This window comes from Mirounga leonina, unplaced genomic scaffold, assembly GCF_011800145.1.
Source record: "Mirounga leonina isolate KUSES-001 unplaced genomic scaffold, KU_Mleo_1.0 Mir_454, whole genome shotgun sequence".
In the NCBI taxonomy this organism is placed as follows: Eukaryota; Metazoa; Chordata; class Mammalia; order Carnivora; family Phocidae; genus Mirounga; species Mirounga leonina.
Window position 1 is genome coordinate 18,195,191 of NW_023270763.1, and position 19,212 is coordinate 18,214,402.

The following is a 19,212-nucleotide window of genomic DNA, read 5'->3' on the forward strand; positions in this document are numbered from 1 at the left end:
CGGTCAGGGAAAGCTGGCTGATGAACAACCACCGGATGAGTGTCTGGGGCGCGAGCATGTCAGGCAGGACAAAGAGCAGAGGCAAAGGCCAAGAGGCAGCCACGGCAGGAGGGCGGTGTGCACCAGAGGAGGGAGGGCGGGGAGCAGGGAGGGGTCACAGCAGGGCTTTAGAGGCCCCGAGGCAGAGTCTGGATTTTGGTTTATGTGGCCACAAGAGGCCCCTGAAGGGTGCTAAGCAAAGGCACACTGTTATGTGACTTGTGGTTTGAAAGGGCGCTATGGCTCTGGGATCCCGAGTGAATTTCGAGAGGCAGGGCCAGGGTGGAGACAGGGCACGGGGGTGCAGCTACAGTGGGGGGGGAGGCAAGCTGGAGGGGGCAGCAGAAGGGGGGACAGGGGGTGCCTTTGGCGATGCATCTGGGAGGCAGTGATGACGAATGACTGACTAGAAATGAACAGTGTATACACTCTTTGACCAAGTCCCTCTGAGAATTTGTCCTTCAGTCTTAATATATGCAGATCGCTGAGGGATCACTGAAAATCGAGAATGTTCCAAATGTGCAACAAGAAGAGGTGGGTTAAATGCTCACTGAGCAGGCATCGACGGAGCCTCAAGGGGCCCTCATGGAGAAAACAAGGTAGATCTTGTGCACTTACTCAGAAAGGTAGCGAGATACACATTTAAGCAAAACAAGCCAGTCGAAGAATGTACACGTAGAATAAGTCCAGTTTAAAAAATTAGTCTCTGTGCATGTATGCAGATATCCACATGAAAAGTCTGGAAAAATAGTTACCAACTATTAACAGTGTTCTCTCTGGGGGTTGCACGATGAGAACTTTCTTTTCTCCATTGTTTTACTTACTATTTTTTTAATGATAAGCATGTTTCCAATTTTATAATTAGGAAAAATGATACATTTACATTTTTGTTTAAATCCTGTCCCTGACTCCTGCAAATAAGTAAATTCCCCGCAGGAGTGGGAAGGACAGTGGGGTGCAGGGGCCCGGACAGCTAGCTATCTGAAAAGTAACTGATCTCCGTCCCTGGGACTCATCTCATCCCCCCAGAAGGATGACTCAGAAAGCAGCAAGCAGCCACACCCCACACTGAGTCTGTCTGACTTTGTGTATCCAGTCAAGTGGTCCAGACTTACAAATAACAGGGCACCAATTCTAATGGGAAGAAACTCAGGGAATCCAGCAGCCCTGAGACCTTCTCCGGAAAAAAGCTCCCAGAACAAAATCTAAGCAATGAAGGGTGAGGTCAAAATAAAGAGCACAGACTTGGAGACGCTATGGTAAAAGGTCTGATGGTAAACACAGAAGCCACTTAGAGACCAAATAAATACAAGACAATTGTGCACACTTGGGTTACAGGCCGGAATGCAATGTTCTCCACCGAAGCCCTTAGTTTAGCTAACAAAAGCCAGAAGAGGGCAGGCAGTGTGGGTACACCCCTGGCCTCATTTTCCATTTCCATTCAAATCCATCTTCGGTGGAAACACACAGTGTTGAAACACGGCAACTCTGCCCTTGTAATTTTTTTTCCATAATTTATTAAACTGATGAGATCTTTTAAAAACTCCTCTTGTGATAAACAAAAAATCTGAATTTCAATAATTCCTCCTGTTTCCATTTGCTTTTGCTTCTGTTACGTTAACGCAAATTTCAAAGCCATAATTGTACTGACAAAACACACATGAAAAAGAAGCCTAGATTCTGCACGACTGGTATCTTCTTTAAAAAGGACAATAATACATTTGCTCACGCTGGCTGAGCAAACTTTAGGAACCTATGCTCTTATAATTCCTATGTGATCTAAAACCATCTATTCCTGGGGCAAAGGGGAGATGGAGGAAGGAGCCACATTCTCTTGAGGAAGAAGTTCAAAACCTTTCCATCTGGAAGGATGAGGACCTTGGACTGGTCGCTTTGGAAGCCAACCTGCCCATGCTTCAAAGGGATACCATGCAGGGGGATCTACTGGTTGCTCTGAAGCTGTCATCCAGAAATTTCTCTGTGAAAACTAACTTTAGAGCTTTGCTTTACAACCTGGCCATATGTGCTTTCAGCGTTCAGTGTTTAAAATGTTAAGTTCTGGGACGCCTGGGTGGCTCAGTCGGTTAAGCGTCTGCCTTCAGCTCAGGTCATGATCCCAGGGTCCTGGGATGGAGCCCCGCATCATCGGGCTCCTTGCTCAGCAGGGAGCCTGCTTCTCCCTCTCCTGCTCCTGCAGCTTGTGCTCTCTCTCTCTCTCTAACAAATAAATAAATAAAATCTTCTAAAAAAATAAAATAAAATGTTAGGCTCATGCCCTTGCAACAGAAAGCCTTCTGCTCAGAGGCCAGGCAGGTGGAGAACAAATCGGCCCCCCTCGCTGGAGAGCCAGGGAGGTGGAGGGAGGAACAGATGCTCGGACCACCTGCTAAAAGGCAGCAGGGGTTTGAGGGTCAGCTGATTAGTGCCTCACAGGCCTGATCTGTCTCCTGCTGGGCTAGGGAGAGATGGAACTGGGGGCCATGAAAACACGAAATGTTTGCAATAATAGTAACAATATCACATCCACAACAGCACCAGCTACCAATTACAAAGCTTTGCTACATAGGGGGCACCGAGCTTAGTAACCTCTCCACCCATCTTATCTCAATGCAGCCTCCCACCATCCCAGTGGGTGTCCGTGTCTTACAGCCTCAGGGCACCTAAGGACACGCACAAGATCACGCAGCTAGCAACGGCAGAGCCAGTTTGGACGAATGACTGACTCCAAAGTCCAGGCTCCTCACCACGTGCCCGTGTTTATTCCCTGCCTGGCGCCAATGTGTCGGAAGCAAGTGGGCGCTAGGCGGGACAAAAGTCAAGCGCTCGGTGACTGTCCATCGGTTTGCACGGGATTGATGAAAGCTGCCTGTAAGAGCTTTTGACATAAAGCTGCCTTGAGGCCAGTAAACGTGCTAATGAGTGTGTGCTAAGTGTTAGTGGAAGAAGCGTGAAACCTCTGACTACACTCAGAAAGGGCAACGGCTGGGTCTAAGTTCTGCACCTGTGATCTGGGCCTGACTCCAGGTGCCCTGGGTCCTCAAGCAAGTCTCTGGGCCAAAGACACCCCCTGCCCTGCCCTCCAACCCCCTCTAATGTGCCCTGGAGACCTGACAAGGTTGCTGAAGGGCTGCAATGAGGTAATAGTTATGAATCAGTGTTCCCCGATTGCTTTCACAGAACATTTTAGATTCAGATGACAGCATATTCTTCTTTATGTCACAGATCGTACTGATTTTGCCTGAGAAGATCAGATGTTTTGACCACGAAGCCACAACGGAGACTCTGACAGTCCTCAAGAGGAAGCAGCGATCTCTGGGGTGGAGGTCACTGACCTGCAGCCAGCCCCCCTGCTCCCCAGTAAGATCCCCACTAAAATCTCTCATTTGGTTGGAAATCTTATAAAACTGGGGTTTGGAATGCACCGTTGGTTGAAATAATTCCCTCTCACTCCTATTGCCTTCCATGAGCCATTTTGCACATGTATATTAATCTGCCTGGTCCAGAAAGGATTTTTACCCTGCATTGAGGGGTTAACTGACTAATTTGCTTTTTCTTTTCATTTGCTCATTTATTCAACCAATATTTGTTGTTGAGTGTGTTTGTCCTGAGAAGCAGGTCTGACTGCTATTAGGGATAGAGGAATGAACCAGGCAGACAGAGTGTCTGTTCTCATGGAATTTCTAATATGGCAACAAAGATGGCCATTCTAATAGAAATGACAAGTGCAACAAGCTTCAAGAACCCAAACGTAGGGCTTGTCCATGCCTCAGACCTGGTGGCTCCTGGATCACAAACTTCCCAGAATAAAGCGACTTGAGCCCTAACATGAGGTCCACGCATAAAGACTTTATCCATTTATTTGAGAGAGAGAGAGAGAGCATGAGGCGGGGAGGGTCAGAGGGAGAAGCAGACTCCCCGCCGAGCAGGGAGCCCGATGCGGGACTCGATCCTGGGACTCCAGGATCATGACCTGAGCCGAAGGCAGTTGCCCAACCGACTGAGCCACCCAGATGCCCACAGCCATGAATTTCTTTTTTTTTTTTTTTAAGATTTTATTTATTTATTTGAGAGAGAGAATGAGAGAGAGCACATGAAAGGGGGGAGGGTCAGAGGGAGAAGCAGACTCCCCGCCGAGCGGGGAGCCTGACGCGGGACTCGATCCCGGGACTCCGGGATCACGACCGGAGCCGAAGGCAGTCGCCCGACCGACTGAGCCACCCAGGCGCCCCCTCCGCCAATTCTGATAGAAGCACGGCCAGGAAAATCTGAGTCATACATTATGTGCTCCAAATACATGTGTGATATTGTTAGTTTTTGATGCTTTCCTATTGCCCCATTCACCCTTGCATTGTCTTGTACTAATTTTCATTCAAAGCTAAATTTATTTATGAAGTACCTTGGCAGCTCAGTCTCAAACGTCCATCGTCATGAAGAAAAAAAAATGTATCCTTGTCTTAGGGAGCGGAGTGAAGTCAGAGGGGGGCAGGGGCCCTGGAAGCAGAAGGCCCTGGGGGCTGCCTGCCCGCTTCCGTGGCCTGTGAGGCCCTCGGCAAGCATCTCGGCATCAGCGTGCCTCTCGTGCCTCACCCGAGCCTGCCCAGAGCAGGGGCTGGCTGTGGGAAATTGGATAGGGATGAGGGGATGAGCAACAAATAATGCCACCAGCCAGCTAGAAATTTTGAGGAACGCCGGAAAGACAGAGAGCAGAGATCCCATCTATGAATAACTAAAAGCAAAGGAAACTTCAGACCCAAACATGGGCAGTAAGATTTTCCACAGAAGGAGTGGTACGTAGTTGAGGAGTTCAAAGTCAAGATGGAGAGAGAGGAAGCCCTGGGGCATTCACTGTGAAGCTGCTTTTAGAGCTGCTGGCCCCTCCCCAGTGTATTAAGCGTAGAGGTGCTCACTCACAGGCCCAGACGGTGGGCGCTGGGGCAGAAAGGCAGGGCAATGCCCCAGGACGTCACCGTCCCCAAGGTAGGCAGAAGCTCCCATACCTAAGGTACACAGCGTGTTGTACCCCAAATGCACAATCACCAGGGTCATGTTACATCAAACAGAATGGTCAGAGGGCGTGGGATTGTCAAATACAAAGATGAGCACACAACCAAGAATGAGAACATCTGGGGAAAATCAACACCCTGAAAGATAGGCTCCAAATTTAATTAGCAAAAGAACTAATACCCAATAAAAGAGAGTTAATAGAACAAACAGAGGAAGACTTTAGAATACGGAAAATTAATATCCCTGGAGAGATTAAAGAGGACATTTCATCCATGAAAAAGAAACAACTAGATATCCCCAAAGTTTTAATTTTATTGACATTTTAAAAAGATAAACTAAATAGCAGAAACAGATAAAAGATGTGCTAGAAAATCAAATCAAAACAATTTTTTTTAAAAGATTTTATTTATTTATTTGATGGAGAGACAGCGAGAGAGGGAACACAAGCAAGGGGAGTGGGAGAGGGAGAAGCAGCTTTCCTGCTGAGCAGGGAGCCCGATGCAGGGCTCGATCCCAGGACTCTGGGATCATGACCCGAACCGAAGGCAGACGCTTAACGACTGAGCCACCCAGGCGTCCCAAATCAAAACGATTTTATAAGAACAGTACAAAAAGACAAAAGTAAAGTGTGAAAGAAAAATTAAGAGACTTGAAAGGATAGATGTGGGCCAATGTTTGTGCAACAGAAACTCCAGAGAATAGAACAGACACAATGAAAGAGAATAATAATAATAATAATGGAAGATTTTCCAGTGCTAAAGAAGGACACAAACCTTCAAATTGAAAAGGTACACCTACAGCTTTAAATGGGACAGATATTAATACTGATCTATTCATATGGATAAAAGATCCAACCTATCAGAAAATATCTTGACTCTACATGCACACAGTAATAGTGATTTGAAATATATAAAGCAACAACAGAGAAATATAAGGGAAAATTGACAAGTTCAGAGAAATCAACCAGATTAAATAAACAAAAATTAAGTAGGTTCTATGCAGTGGTTTGCTAATGAGCATAAAGATTTCCTGCCTTATTAAAAATGCAGATTCCAAACACTCCATTCACGATCCTACTACCCTCCCCCATCTAATTTTGTATCTTCGAGTGGGAAATTTCACATTTTTAATAAGCAGCCCAGGTGATTCTGATGTAGGTGGTCTGGGACTATATGTTAAGACTCACCAGGTTAAATAACTCAATGAATGGCTTTACTTAATAGATACATTGAGAACTTTGTACCAAAAGGAGAATAATTATTATTCTTTTGAAATACCATGGAGCAGTCATAAAAATAATCTGGTAGACCACAAAGCAAACCTCAAAAACTTCCAAAAACCAGAAACCAAACAAGCCATTCTCTGATCATAATGTAGTAAAATTAGAAATTAACAGAAAAGGACAGAAAAAAAAAAAGACAAAAAAGCTATTTACTTAGAACATTCGTGAAAACTCTCCTATATAAAGAGGGAAATCCCTCCCTTCCCCAATCACAAACCAATTAGAAATAAATGACAATGAAAACACTCCACACATAGCAAAATTTGTGGGATAAGGACAAAACAGCATTTGTAGGAAAAGTTATAGCCTTAAAATTGCTATATTAGAAAACAAGACTGAAAATAGATGAATTAGCATTTAACTTAACACACCAGGCTGTAATGTGGAGATGGGGAGAGAATCAAAGCAATAAATTAAACTATGAAGTTTAGGGAAAGAATCAAGAGAATAGTAAAAATGAACTGAAATAGAAGCCAATAAATGAATGAGTGAATAAATAAGTAAACGATGAAATAAAGTATATGTGCTCAATAAAAGTAAAAGCTAGGCATGGTTTGGCTAGGTAGGCAGAGAGAGCTTTTCATATTTTACTCACCTATGAATTGTTTGGCTCTTTCCTTTTTTTTTTTTTTTTAAGATTTTATTTATTTATTTGACAGAGAGAGACACAGCGAGAGAGGGAACACAAGCAGGGGGAGTGGGAGAGGGAAAAGCAGGCTTCCCGCGGAGCAGGGAGCCCCATGCGGGGCTCGATCCCAGGACCCTGGGATCATGACCTGAGCCGAAGGCAGACGCTTAACCGACTGAGCCACCCAGGCGCCCGTTTGACTCTTTTCTAATGAGAAAGCACTCATATATTAGATGTCATATTAAATGATACAAAATCATGTAAAAATACCTAAGAAACCCTAAGTAGGCTATAACTGCAAGAAATAAATGGCATTATTTATTCAAGTAGTGACTCAGAGATCAGTTATTTTTTACTCTCATTAAGACTGAAAAAGATGGGGGCGCCTGGGTGGCTCAGTTGGTTAAGCGACTGCCTTCAGCTCAGGTCATGATCCTGGAGTCCCGGGATCGAGTCCCACATCAGGCTCCCTGCTCGGCAGGGAGTCTGCTTCTCCCTCTGACCCTCCTCCCTCTCATGCTTTCTGTCTCTCATTCTCTCTCTCTCAAATAAATAAATAAAATCTTTAAAAAAAAAAATTAAAAAATAAAGACTGAAAAAGATGTTTTCGGGGCGCCTGGGTGGCTCAGTCGGTTGGGCGTCTGCCTTCGGCTCAGGTCATAATCCCAGGGTCCTGGGATCGAGCCCCGCGTCGGGCTCCCTGCTCCACCTCAGGGAGCCTATTTCTCCCTCCCCCTCTGCTTGCTGCTTCCCCTGCTTGTGCCCACTCTCTCTGTCAAATAAATGGATAAAATCTTAAAAAAAAAAAAAAAAAAAGACTGAAAAAGATGCTTTAGTAACTCAGATACCATCCAGTGTCTTCACTAACAGAAACGCTCTATTGGGTGAAAGAATCACTACATCTCTTACTTCTGGACCTGCATTTCATGGGCAGTTAGTGCTTGTTCAGCATCATTCCACATGAATCATTCATGCTCGTCACTGAAGAACTCCTGTACAGCTGGCCTTGTACTGTCTGACCCTAATGCCATCAGTCAGGCTGTCCTTTGGTCTGAGCTGTCTAGCTGCGCATCTCTGGGTGCATTCAGGGCACCCTGCCCCCCAATGGCTCTGGGTCCCAGAGGGGCTAACTCAAGTGTCCCTGGAAAGGAGAAAGACCTTTCCCGCCTCGTATCAGGAACAGACAAAGCTATCTAAACCAGAAGTTGCAAGCTGGTGGTCTCAGGCCAAATCTGGCCAGCCAGATTTTGTTTGATCTATAGAAAATAGTAATCAACGTAAAAAAAATTGGAGAAACCAAACACAAAGAAACCCAGATACGTGGCTTCTCTTAAAATTAGAAAGCTTGGCATCACTGGGCCCCTGTTTCCACACAATGACAGCCAAGCTGTGTTGACAACACTGTTCCCTACACCCCCCACCACTCCCTGCCATGCCCTGATATCCAAGCCAAGGGCTGTTACCTGCTTGTCCCTCTCTATGTCACTTAAAATATTCAAATAATTCAAAATAGAACAGGACCTCCAGGGAAGGTGGTGGAATAGGAGGATCCTAAGCCCATTTGTCCCACAGATACAAGTAGATAACACCTACATCAGTGTAAATAACCCAGAAAGTGACCTGAAGACTGGCAGAACAGACTCTCCACAGCTAAATGTAGAGAAGAGGCCACAATGAAGAAGGTAGGATGAGCATAGATGCAGTCAGGAGCTAAATGGACTTGTAGGACTGTCCATAGGAGGGACAGAAGGAGGGACATCACAGGTGTGGAGAGGGGAGAGAAACAGACCCTCACATGGGCACCCCAAGCAAGAAGAACCTGCATGAGGAAGACAAATTCCCATAACATTTGGCTTTGCAAACCAGAGGGGCTGAATCTCATGAGTTCTTATAATCAGTGAGGCCGCAACTTTAAACCTGCAACTTTAAAAACTCAGTGGCTTGGCTCTGGGAGATCCAAGAGGGTGAGAGGAAACGGAGTCCTTCTCCTTAGAGAGACAGCCCAACAAACAGCCCTGTGGAGATACAGCGCAGAAGCAGCAGTTTGAAAAATGCCTGGGGCATAAGGGAGGGACGTTTGTTCGCTAGGCTCATAGTGTATGCCGGAGGGGCAGGGATGCCGGAGGGGCAGGGATCTTTAGTAGACTTCTCCGGGAACAAAGGAGCCGGCCTGTGCCATTTCCCTCGCTTGTACCCCAGGCTAGGCACACAGACACCTGTGGGGACCAGCACAGCACCAACACTTTCTTTTTTTTTTAAAGATTTTATTTATTTATTTGACAGAGACAGAGATAGCGAGAGCAGGAACACAAGCCCCGGGAGTGGGAGAGGGAGAGCAGGCTTCCTGCCGAGGAGGGAACCCGATGTGGGACTCGATCCCAGGACCCTGGGATCATGACCTGAGCCGAAGGCAGACGCTTAACGACTGAGCCACCCAGGCGCCCGCACCAACGCTTTCTACCTGGCTTGCTAACAGTGTGCCTGCCCCCAAGTTCTCCGGTGGACACACCCCCTCCAATATGCCCTTGGTTGGAGCCCATCCAAAGTGGTGCCCCAAGCCTGGCAGTGTGCAGGCAGCTGCATCAGGGGCCAGTACCACTAAAAGTGACTCTTGCCCTGGGGAGAGGAAGAAGATAACTACATATACCAGTCCAACTGTGGCTCCAGCTGTGGGCTGGGGGCAGATATCTGGTCTGACTGCAGGCCCCGCCCACCAACAAAAGCTTCTCGGGGGACAACACAGGGAAAGCATCCTACAGTTTGGTGCTACTGGATCTCTAGCAGTATGCCCGGTCTAGCATATATGCCTGGTCTGACTCGACTCAGACTGGCCCATTAACAACACAGGGACTAAACACTGCCTTAAACAGGCCAAGAGAGCCGCTGCAGATGACTGGACTGACAGGAATACTGGCTCAGCTACAACAGCTGGGCACATGCAACACACATAGGAGACACCCCTGAGGTTCTGGAAAACAGGACATTGACCGCAGGCCACCATAGGACCTCTTCTTCACAAGGCCACTAGTTTCAAGACCAGGAGATGGAGCTGACTTTCCTAACACATAGAAGGAGACACAGAGAGTTAGACAAAATGAGGAGACAGAAGAAGATGTCCCAAATGAAAGAATGGGATCTAAAGTAATATACCTGATAGAGAATTTAAAATCCTAAAGATACTTACTGGACTTAAGAGTGGAAGACTTCAGTGAGACTCAAAAAAGAGACAGAAAACATAAAAGTGAACTAATCAGACAGGAAGAATGCAGTAACTTAAATGAAAAATACACTAAAAGGAATGAATAGTAGGCTAGAGGAAGGAGAACAGATCAGTGACCTGGATGTCAGAGTAATGGAAAGCAATCAAGTTGAACAGGAGAGAGAAAAAATAGTAATAAAAAATGAAAATAGGGGCACCAGGGAGGCTAAGTCGGTTAAGCCGATGACTCTTGATTTCAGCTCAGGTCATGATCTCAGGGTCCTGGGATCGAGACCCATATCAGGCTCCATGCCTAGACTTTTTTTTTTTTAAAGATTTTATTTATTTATTCGACAGAGATAGCGAGAGCAGGAACACAAGCAGGGGGAGTGGGAGAGGTAGAAGCAGGCTTCCCACGAGCAGGGAGCCTGATGCGGGGCTCGATCCCAGGACCCTGGGATCATGACCTGAGCCGAAGGCAGACGCTTAACGACTGAGCCACCCAGGCGCCCCTCCATGCCTACTCTTAAGGAGGCTTAAGATCCTCTCTCCCCCCTCCCTCTGCCCCTCTCCACCCCCATTCGTGTGCACTCTCTCTTTTAAAAAAAAAAAAAAGGAAAAAGAAAATGAAAATAGATTAAGGGAACTCAGTAACACCATCAAGCATAATAACATTTGTATTATAGGGATCCCAGAACAAGAGAGAGAAAATTTATTTGAAGAAATAATAGTTGAAAACTTCTCGAGTCTGGGGAAGGAAACAGACATCCAGATCCAGGAGGCACAGAGAGCACCCAACAAAATCAACTCAGTGAGGTTCACATCAAGACATACAGTAATTAAAATAGCAAAAAGTAGTGACAAAGAGAGAATTTTAAAAGCAACAAGAGAAAATAGTCATATACAAGGGAAACCGCAAAAGGCTTTCAGTGGATTTCTCAGTACAGACTTTAGTAGGGCTGGGAGTGGCAGGATATATTCAAAGTGCTCAACACAAAACAAAACAAAATCTGCAACCAAGAACACTCTATCCAGCAAGGCTACCATTCATAATAGAAGGAGAGATAAAGAGTTTCCTAAAGAAAAGTTAAAGAAATTCATGACCACTAAGCCAGCCTTATGAAAAATGTTAAAGGGGACTCTTTGAGTGGAAAAGAAAGACCATAAGTAGGAGTCAGAAAAGTAGGAGCCACAAAAGCAGTAAAATTAAGTATATCTATAAAAATCAGTCAAGGGATTCACAAAATAAGAGAATGTAAAGTACACCATGTACCTAAAATGCTGGGGGGAGGAGAGGAGTAAAGAGTGGGTTCAAACTTAAGCTGCGATCAACTTTATGATATAGACTGCTGTATGCATAAGATGTTACATACAAACCTAATGGTAACCACAAATCAAAAACCAGTAATAGATATGCAAAAAATAAAGAGAAAGGAATCCAAGTATATCACTAAAGAAAGCCTGCAAACAGTGAGAAAAGAGCAAGAGAAGAAAGGAACAGAGAACTACAAAAACAACCATAAAACTGGGGCACCTGGGTGGCTCAGTAGGTTGAGCGGCTGACTCTTGAGTTCGGCTCAGGTCATGGTCTCAGGGTCCTGGGAGCAAGCTCCGCATCCAGCTCCCCAAAAAGCGGGGAGTCTGCTTGTCTCCCTCTCCCTCTGCCCTTCCCCCTGCTTGCTCTCTCCCTATTAAATAAATCTTTTTTTTAAAAACGAACAGCTTCTGCACAGCAAAGGAAACAATCAGCAAAACGAAAAGACAATGTACTGAAAGGGAGAAGATATCTGCAAGGGTTAGTATCCAAAATGTAAAGAACAGGGGCACCTGGGTGGCTCAGTTGTTAAGTGTCTGCCTTCAGCTCAGGTCATGATCCCAGGGTCCTGGGATCGAACCCTGCGTTGGGACTCCCCGCTCCGTGGGAAGCCTGCTTCTCCCTCTCCCACTCCCCTCCCCCTGCTTGTGTTCCCTCTCGCTGTCTCTCTCTCTCTGTCAAAATAAATAAATAAAACACTAAAAACAAAAAAACCCAAAATGTAAAGAACTTACACAACACTGAAAAAACCCAAATGATCCAATTAAAAAATGGGCAGAAGACATGGACAGACATTTCTCCAAAGGAGACTTCCAGATGGCCGACAGGCACATGAAAAGATGCTCAACATCACTCATCATCAGGGAAAGGTAAATCAAAACCACAATGAGATATCACCTCACACCTGTCAGAATGGCTAATATAAAAAACACAAGAAACAACAGGTGTTGGCGAGGATGTGGAGAAAAAGGAACCCTCGTGCACTAGGGAACACAAACTGGTACAACCAGGATGGAGGTTCCTCAAAAAACTAAAAATAGAATTACCATATGATCCAGTAATTCCACTATTGGGTATTTACCCAAAGAATATGAAAACACTCACTCAAAAAGATACATGCACCCCCATGTTTATTACAGCATTATTTATAATAGCTAAATTATGGAGGCAGCCCAAGTGTCCGATGATAGATGGCTAAAGATGTTGTGGCATACATATATACAATGGAATACTATTCAGCCATAAAAAAAAATGAAATCCTGTCATTTGCAACAACATGGATGGAGCTAGAGAGTATTACGCTAAGTAAAATAAGTCAGCGGAAGACAAATACCATATGATTTCACTCATATGTGGAATTTAAGAAACAAAACAAAGAAGAAAAAAAAGAGAAACAAACCTAGAAGCTGACTCTTAACTATAGAGAAAAATAGCTGGTCACCAGAAGGGGGGTAAGTGGGGGGCACAGGTGATGGGGATTAAGAGTACATTTATCATGCTGAGCGCTGAGTCATGTACAGAATTGTTGAATCACCATATTGTACACCTGAAGCTGTTTTTACACTGCATTTAGCAATACTGGAATTAAAATAAAGTACAGCAGGAATAATGATGACCCCAGCACAACACGAGCCAGCCAACGGGACACATCTGTAAGCTGAAGCTGGCCCTCGCAGTCCGGGGTCCAGGACCTCCCTGCTGGCCACACCTACTTCTATTCATCACTGTATTTCTACTCTTATCTTGAAATCCAGCTTAATTTTTTCAAGTCATAACTAATAAATCCTCTCCTACATGCCCCTATTTTCTCTGAATTGTTTTTTTTCCAGTTTGAAACATATTTTGTTTTTTTTTTATTATGTTATGTTAGTCACCATACAGTACATATTTTGAATGTGAGTAAAGTGAGAAAAATCAAATATGAAGCATTCATATTCATTTTCTTTTTTTTTTTAAATTTTAAAAAGATTTTATTTATTTATTTGACAGAGAGAGACACAGTGAGAGAGGGAACACAAGCAGGGGGAGTGGGAGAGGGAGAAGCAGGCTTCCCATGGAGTGGGGAGCCCAATGTGGGGCTTGATCCCAGGACCCTGGGATCACGACCTGAGCCGAAGGCAGTCGGTTAAGCATCTGCTTTCAGCTCAAGTTATGATCCCAGAGTCCTGGGATCGAGCCCCACGTCAGGCTCCCTGCTAAGTGGGGAGCCTGCTTCTCCCTCTCTGTCTGCCCCTCCCCACCCCGTTTGTGCTCTCTTTCTCGCACATGCACCCACTCTTTCTGTCAAATAAATAAATAAAATCTTTAAAAAGAGAAAGAAAGAAAATATTTCTAAAATATATTTGGACTTTCGTGTCTTCTTAAAACATAATTTAGTCTTTCCTTGATACTAATGGTCAATTTCTGGATAGAAATTGATCTGTAATAGAGGAGATGCCATCAGGAGCTATTATGGTCTTGTGTCTTTCATTTATTATTTTAACTAATATCCTCTGTCATCTGAGTTTCTGGAAGGACAGGATATGGTTTTGAAGACAAGGGCGGTGCTTTCTCCCATCCCTTTCTGGCTTTTGTAAACCTCTTGGATTTTTGTTGTTGTTTTATTTTGTTTTTTACTTTACAGTTATCTTAATTTTGTATGATGAAGAAGAGATTTTAACTTTGAATTTTAAAATTCCTTTCTTTTATAGTCCCCAGATCTAACCCACAAAGTCCAAATTATCTCCAAAACTTCCCTTCCATATGAGGTAAACTGAAATCTTTAGGCCTTCTGATTCAGAATCACTGAAAATTCTTATGTTAAAAACTATGCTATCTCCTATATACAAATTCCATTAGCTTAAAAAATGAGATTTAAAATACGTATTTCAAACAAATATCCTAAGTGATTCTTATGCATATCAAATTTTGAGATCCACAGCTCTTTTCTTAAAACTGTGGTTCTCAAACATTGCTACAAAATACAGTCACGTATTTTGGTGCTTAAAACAACAACAACAAAAAACACCATGCCTGAAACCAAACCCAGGATCAGAATCTGAGCCTCTGGAAGGTAGGACCTGTGCATTTGTGTTTGCTTTATTTAGTTAGCTTTTACTTTTTACATTGTGTGTACTGTAGATTTCGTATGCTATGTGTATGAAACAACAGAGAGAGATACCATGTACCCTTCACCCAGTTTCCCCCATGGTAACACCCTGCATAATTAAAGCACAATAGCACAATCACAAAATTAACATCAATACAATCCTACTAAGCTTTTTCAACTAGGTCTCCTTTTAAACTTTTTCTTTCTTTGCTGATGCTTAGCTCTATTGAAGCAGAGTATCTCCTTAATGTGATAGCTTAAAAAAAAAAAACCTTTTTATTTTGAAAAAAAGGTAAAACCCACAGAAAACATATCAGAGTAGTATAATGGAAGGGTATAATGAATACCCAAAAACCCTGCACCTACATTCATCGGTTCTTCACCAATTCTCGGAAGACCTGCGAACAAAGACCTTCTCTTACATAAACACAATATAATTATCGAATTCAGGAAATTTAACATCGATACAATATTGTTATCTGACATAGTGAATTTTCAAATTTGTTAATTTCCCCAAACCATCCTTACACTTAGGGCAATTACCACCCCTCTGCCGCCGGCAAGGATCTCATGTGGCCTAAAACTGTGGCATCTTGTTAGCCTCTTTTATCTGGAATAGCCTTTTTCATACCACTGATAGTTCTGAAGACGCCAGGCCAGCTGTTTTGCAGACAGTCGCTCAATTTGGCTTTGTCTGGTTGTCTCCTCATTGGATTTCATTTTTCCCAATTTCCCAAATTTTTCATCAATGTCCCCAGCTCTGGGTTCACTGCGGAGAGGTCTTTTGGATCCTAAGCAAAACTGATAGATGGCCACCTCTCAGCACCTTGCTTCCAGGCATTATCAATCACATTCACAACAGACTGTGCCCCTACAGAGAACTGGGCACTCTGGGGAGCAAAAGCAGCTCGGCACAATTCCCAGCCTATAATCATTAACTGCAAAAAATAAGGAGTCACGGGGTCTGGGTTTCCAGTCCGGGTTCCTCTGAGGCCTGGGAGAGCCACATCCTTTCTCTACTTCTTAGTTTCCCCAAACTACAAAATGAGAATGAAAATACCTAGCACTTGGGCGCCTGGATGGCTCAGTCAGTTTAGCATCTGCCTTTGGCTCAGGTCATTATCCCAGGGTACTGGGATGGAGTCCCACATTGGGCTCCCTGCTCAGTGGGGAGTCTGCTTCTCCCTCTCCCTCTGCCCCTTCCCCCACTCGTGCTCTCTCACTCTCTCTCTCTCTCAAATAAAGAAATAAAATCTTGGGCGCCTGGGTGGCTCAGTTGGTTAAGCAACTGCCTTCGGCTCAGGTCATGATCCTGGAGTTCCTGGATCGAGTCCCGCGTCGGGCTCCCTGCTCGGCAGGGAGTCTGCTTCTCCCTCTCCCACTCCCCCTGCTTGTGTTCCCTCTCTCACTGTGTCTTTCTCTGTCAAATAAATAAATAAAATCTTAAAAAATAAATAAATAAATAAATAAATAAATAAAATCTTAAAAAAAAAAGAAAATACCTAGCATTTAACCCAAAGGGTTAATGCAGGAATGGGTGTAACATACTCAACACAGTGCATAGCACTTAGTAAGTGCTCACTTAATATGAGCTTCTACTATGTTTAAAAAAATAGCATCAAATCAAATCTCACGTGTATTGTTTTAAATGTAGTGGGTGGGTCCAAGGTTTTTGTGAAAGCCAAATCCTGCTGTGTGACCTGCGCCATCTTCCCAGGTGTAAATGAAGATGCTCTCGTGGGGCTCAACCTCCCGCCCAACTGCTTGGCTCTGGCAGAGACCCTGGCCCTTTGTGGGGTTATGAGGCTGAAATCCATCTTACCATCACATCCTGAATAGTTAAGAGGATCCTTTCTTTGTCTGTATTGCTTGCAGGGTCAGGGCATCCGTGGGCATCCAGAAGGGTGAAATGAAAATCACGGGGCGTGGTGTCGGCGGAAGACTTGGTACCCTAGGGGCAAGCAGAGAGAATGGGCGCAGGAAAAGCAACTTACGTCCCTGAAGATGTGCTGGTCCCTCGTCCTCTCTGTTGGTCTCCAGGCCTCCCGTCTCCCTCCTCACCTCCTCCTCCTTCTCTGCTCCCGCTCCCAAAGCGGATCTGGTCAAACTCATCCCTGCCTCACCCACACCACTGCAGGCCCGTAGAAAGTAAGCAGACTGGGATTTAAACTTGGGCCACCACCCACCTAAACACTGGCTCAGTGAGGACTGAGTGACGACCAGCGTGGAGGTATGGCCACCACATCTTGCTGAATAAAAAAGGTGGGGTTATCAAATAGAGTGGATGGTATATAATCCCATCTTTGGGAAAGTAACAATAAGAAATAAGGGAGGGGCACCTGGGTGGCTCTGTCAATTAAGCGTCTGACCCATGGTTTCGGCTTAGGTCATGATCTCAGGGTCGTGGGATCAAGCCCCGCATCCGACTCCACGCTCAGTGCTGAGTCTGCTTGAGATTCTCTCTCTCTCCCATCCCCTCTGCCCCCTCCTCAAATAAATAAATACAATCTTAAAAAAAGTCAAGGAAAAAACAGTACTCACTGTGAAGTTATTTATAAGGTCATCTAAAACAGAAGTACCCAAGCAATGGGACGGCCCTAAAAACGATCCTTCATTTTTTAAGCCTCACCATTGAAATTACTGAAGGGGGACTGAAGGGATTTGCTGCGGGGCCCTGCTGGGGACCAGTGGGGCGGCCAGCGATGGCACAATAGAATTTCCACCGTACCCCCAGGTGGGTGAGCCGTCGTGGGCCTCGGCAGAGTCCACAGGGAGCAGAGCTGCTGGGGACACAGCTTGTGACACGTGTTTAGTTGTTTCCACGTGTCAGCCAGTAACAAAGACTTGAAAACACTGAACGGTAATTGTGGGCAAATAACCAGTTTACCCCACTCCAGGGTCCATACAGTGGAGGGAAAGCTCAGAGCCGATAACTAAACTCGCGGACTACCACTCACTGGGAAGGGGCCAGGACTGGAACATTCCAGATCCACCACCTCCTCTTGGATATAATCAACACATACATAAAATGAATACAAGAAATCTATATTATGAACGGATATACCCATCTATGATCTCTGGGGCAGTGGGATTATGAAAAGACTTTTATTTTCTTTGTTATCAATTGAATTCTTTATATAGACTGTGCATTATCAGGGAAAAAAACCACATCTTACTAATAGAAAAGAGTGTGCACTGTTTCATTCCTGATACATAAATGGAGCCCTGTTATGCACTGCAACACAAAGCCCAACATGACTGAGACCTGGCTCTTTGGCAGAACTCTCTGGAAAGAGGCACCCTGTTTTCATCCAAGTTCCTGAGCTGCTCAAAACCCTACAGTGGCTTCCCCCCTGACTCAGAACAGAATCCCTCGCCATTACTACAGCCTCAAAGCCCTGGGCCATCTGAGCCTCGGCCTCACCTCTTTTCCTTGCCCGCTTGCTCACCCAGCGCCCAAACACACTGGCGTCGTCCCCCTGTCCTCCCGCCTCGGGGCCTCCGCACCTGCGGCTCCTGTGCCCGGCATGCTCTTCCCCACATGCCTCACTCCCTGGCTTTCTTGGGAACTGCGCACGGAGCATCTCATCAACGAGAAGCCCCTGCCCGTCTTTCTCCAGCCCTTTGCCATTTCTCTGATAAGCCCCATTGCCTACTGTCTGTTTTATCCTCAGTGTATAGAACAGGGCCCGGGATCTGGAGCGGGGACCGTGGGCCGTGTCTCCCGGGGCGGCTGCTCCTCAGGTCCAGCTGCTGCTGTCATGTAAGAATGGGGCCCCGAATGTTCGGGTTCTTCAAGACAAGCCCCCAGTTCACATTTTGACACGGAATCTCCTGATTCTTAAATGTCAGCTAGTAATTCTTTCAAAAGCCCCATGCACGTCAATGGGCTGGGGGCCAACAGAGCATGCCTGCAGCATGCGGGTCTGTGAACTCAGAGCCACCAAGAAATTGAAGATCGCTAAGGGTATGAGTGAAGGCAGACAGGCTGGTGTGTTTCGACGGTGAAGGTCAGATGAAAAGTACACACGCAGGCATGCATTTCCTTTTGCTCCATTTCAGAGCTGCACTTGCAAACAGTGTGAGGTGGCTGAGTATATTTAGCCACATGCCTTTTTTCCCCCTCTCTCTCGTTCCGATTGCATCTCTTACGGCTTCTGCCTTGGCCGAAAACTAGCGTCACCATTTTACTCTTTCACTTAGCAGGAAATAACTCCAAGGGAAAATTGACTGTGAAGACTTACGGAGTGCCCCCTCAAGATGGGGAGGGAAAGGAAAGAAAGAAATACAATCAAGCACTCACGGGGGAGAAAATGAAGTGTTGGCAGGGCAGGGCGATAAGGATTCAGAGCACTCGTGCACACGGGAATGCTAATGGGAGCTTTCATAGCTCGTGAGGGGCAGGTTGTCTGGTGCTGCAGGGAGCTGGGGAGCTTGCCAAGGAAGGACTATATGTTCATTTAATGGGGGCGGGGGTACCAAATGGCCAAAGGAGACGAGGGAACTACCCCACTTCCTGCATGAAGGACGTGCACACGTTCTCTGACAGGGGGCGTGGCTGGGACTGTAACAGACTGAAGTTGGCCGCAGACCAGCCTCCCAAACGAAGGGAGACTGACGGCTATTTGCACAGACATGTGCTCAGATCCTGAGCAGG

The 19,212-nt window shown here is 45.4% G+C and overlaps 1 protein-coding gene across 4 annotated transcripts in view; it reads right to left on the reverse strand.

Moving 5' to 3' along the window:
• The window catches only part of KATNIP (katanin interacting protein), a 184,418-nt gene that overhangs the window by 94,120 nt on the left and 71,086 nt on the right, over positions 1-19,212 (reverse strand). For all 4 annotated transcript variants that reach the window (XM_034989016.1, XM_034989018.1, XM_034989019.1 and 1 more), the window contains one exon: positions 16,378-16,506. In XM_034989016.1, the coding sequence (XP_034844907.1) occupies positions 16,378-16,506 (129 nt within the window). The remainder of the gene's footprint in view (positions 1-16,377; positions 16,507-19,212) is intronic.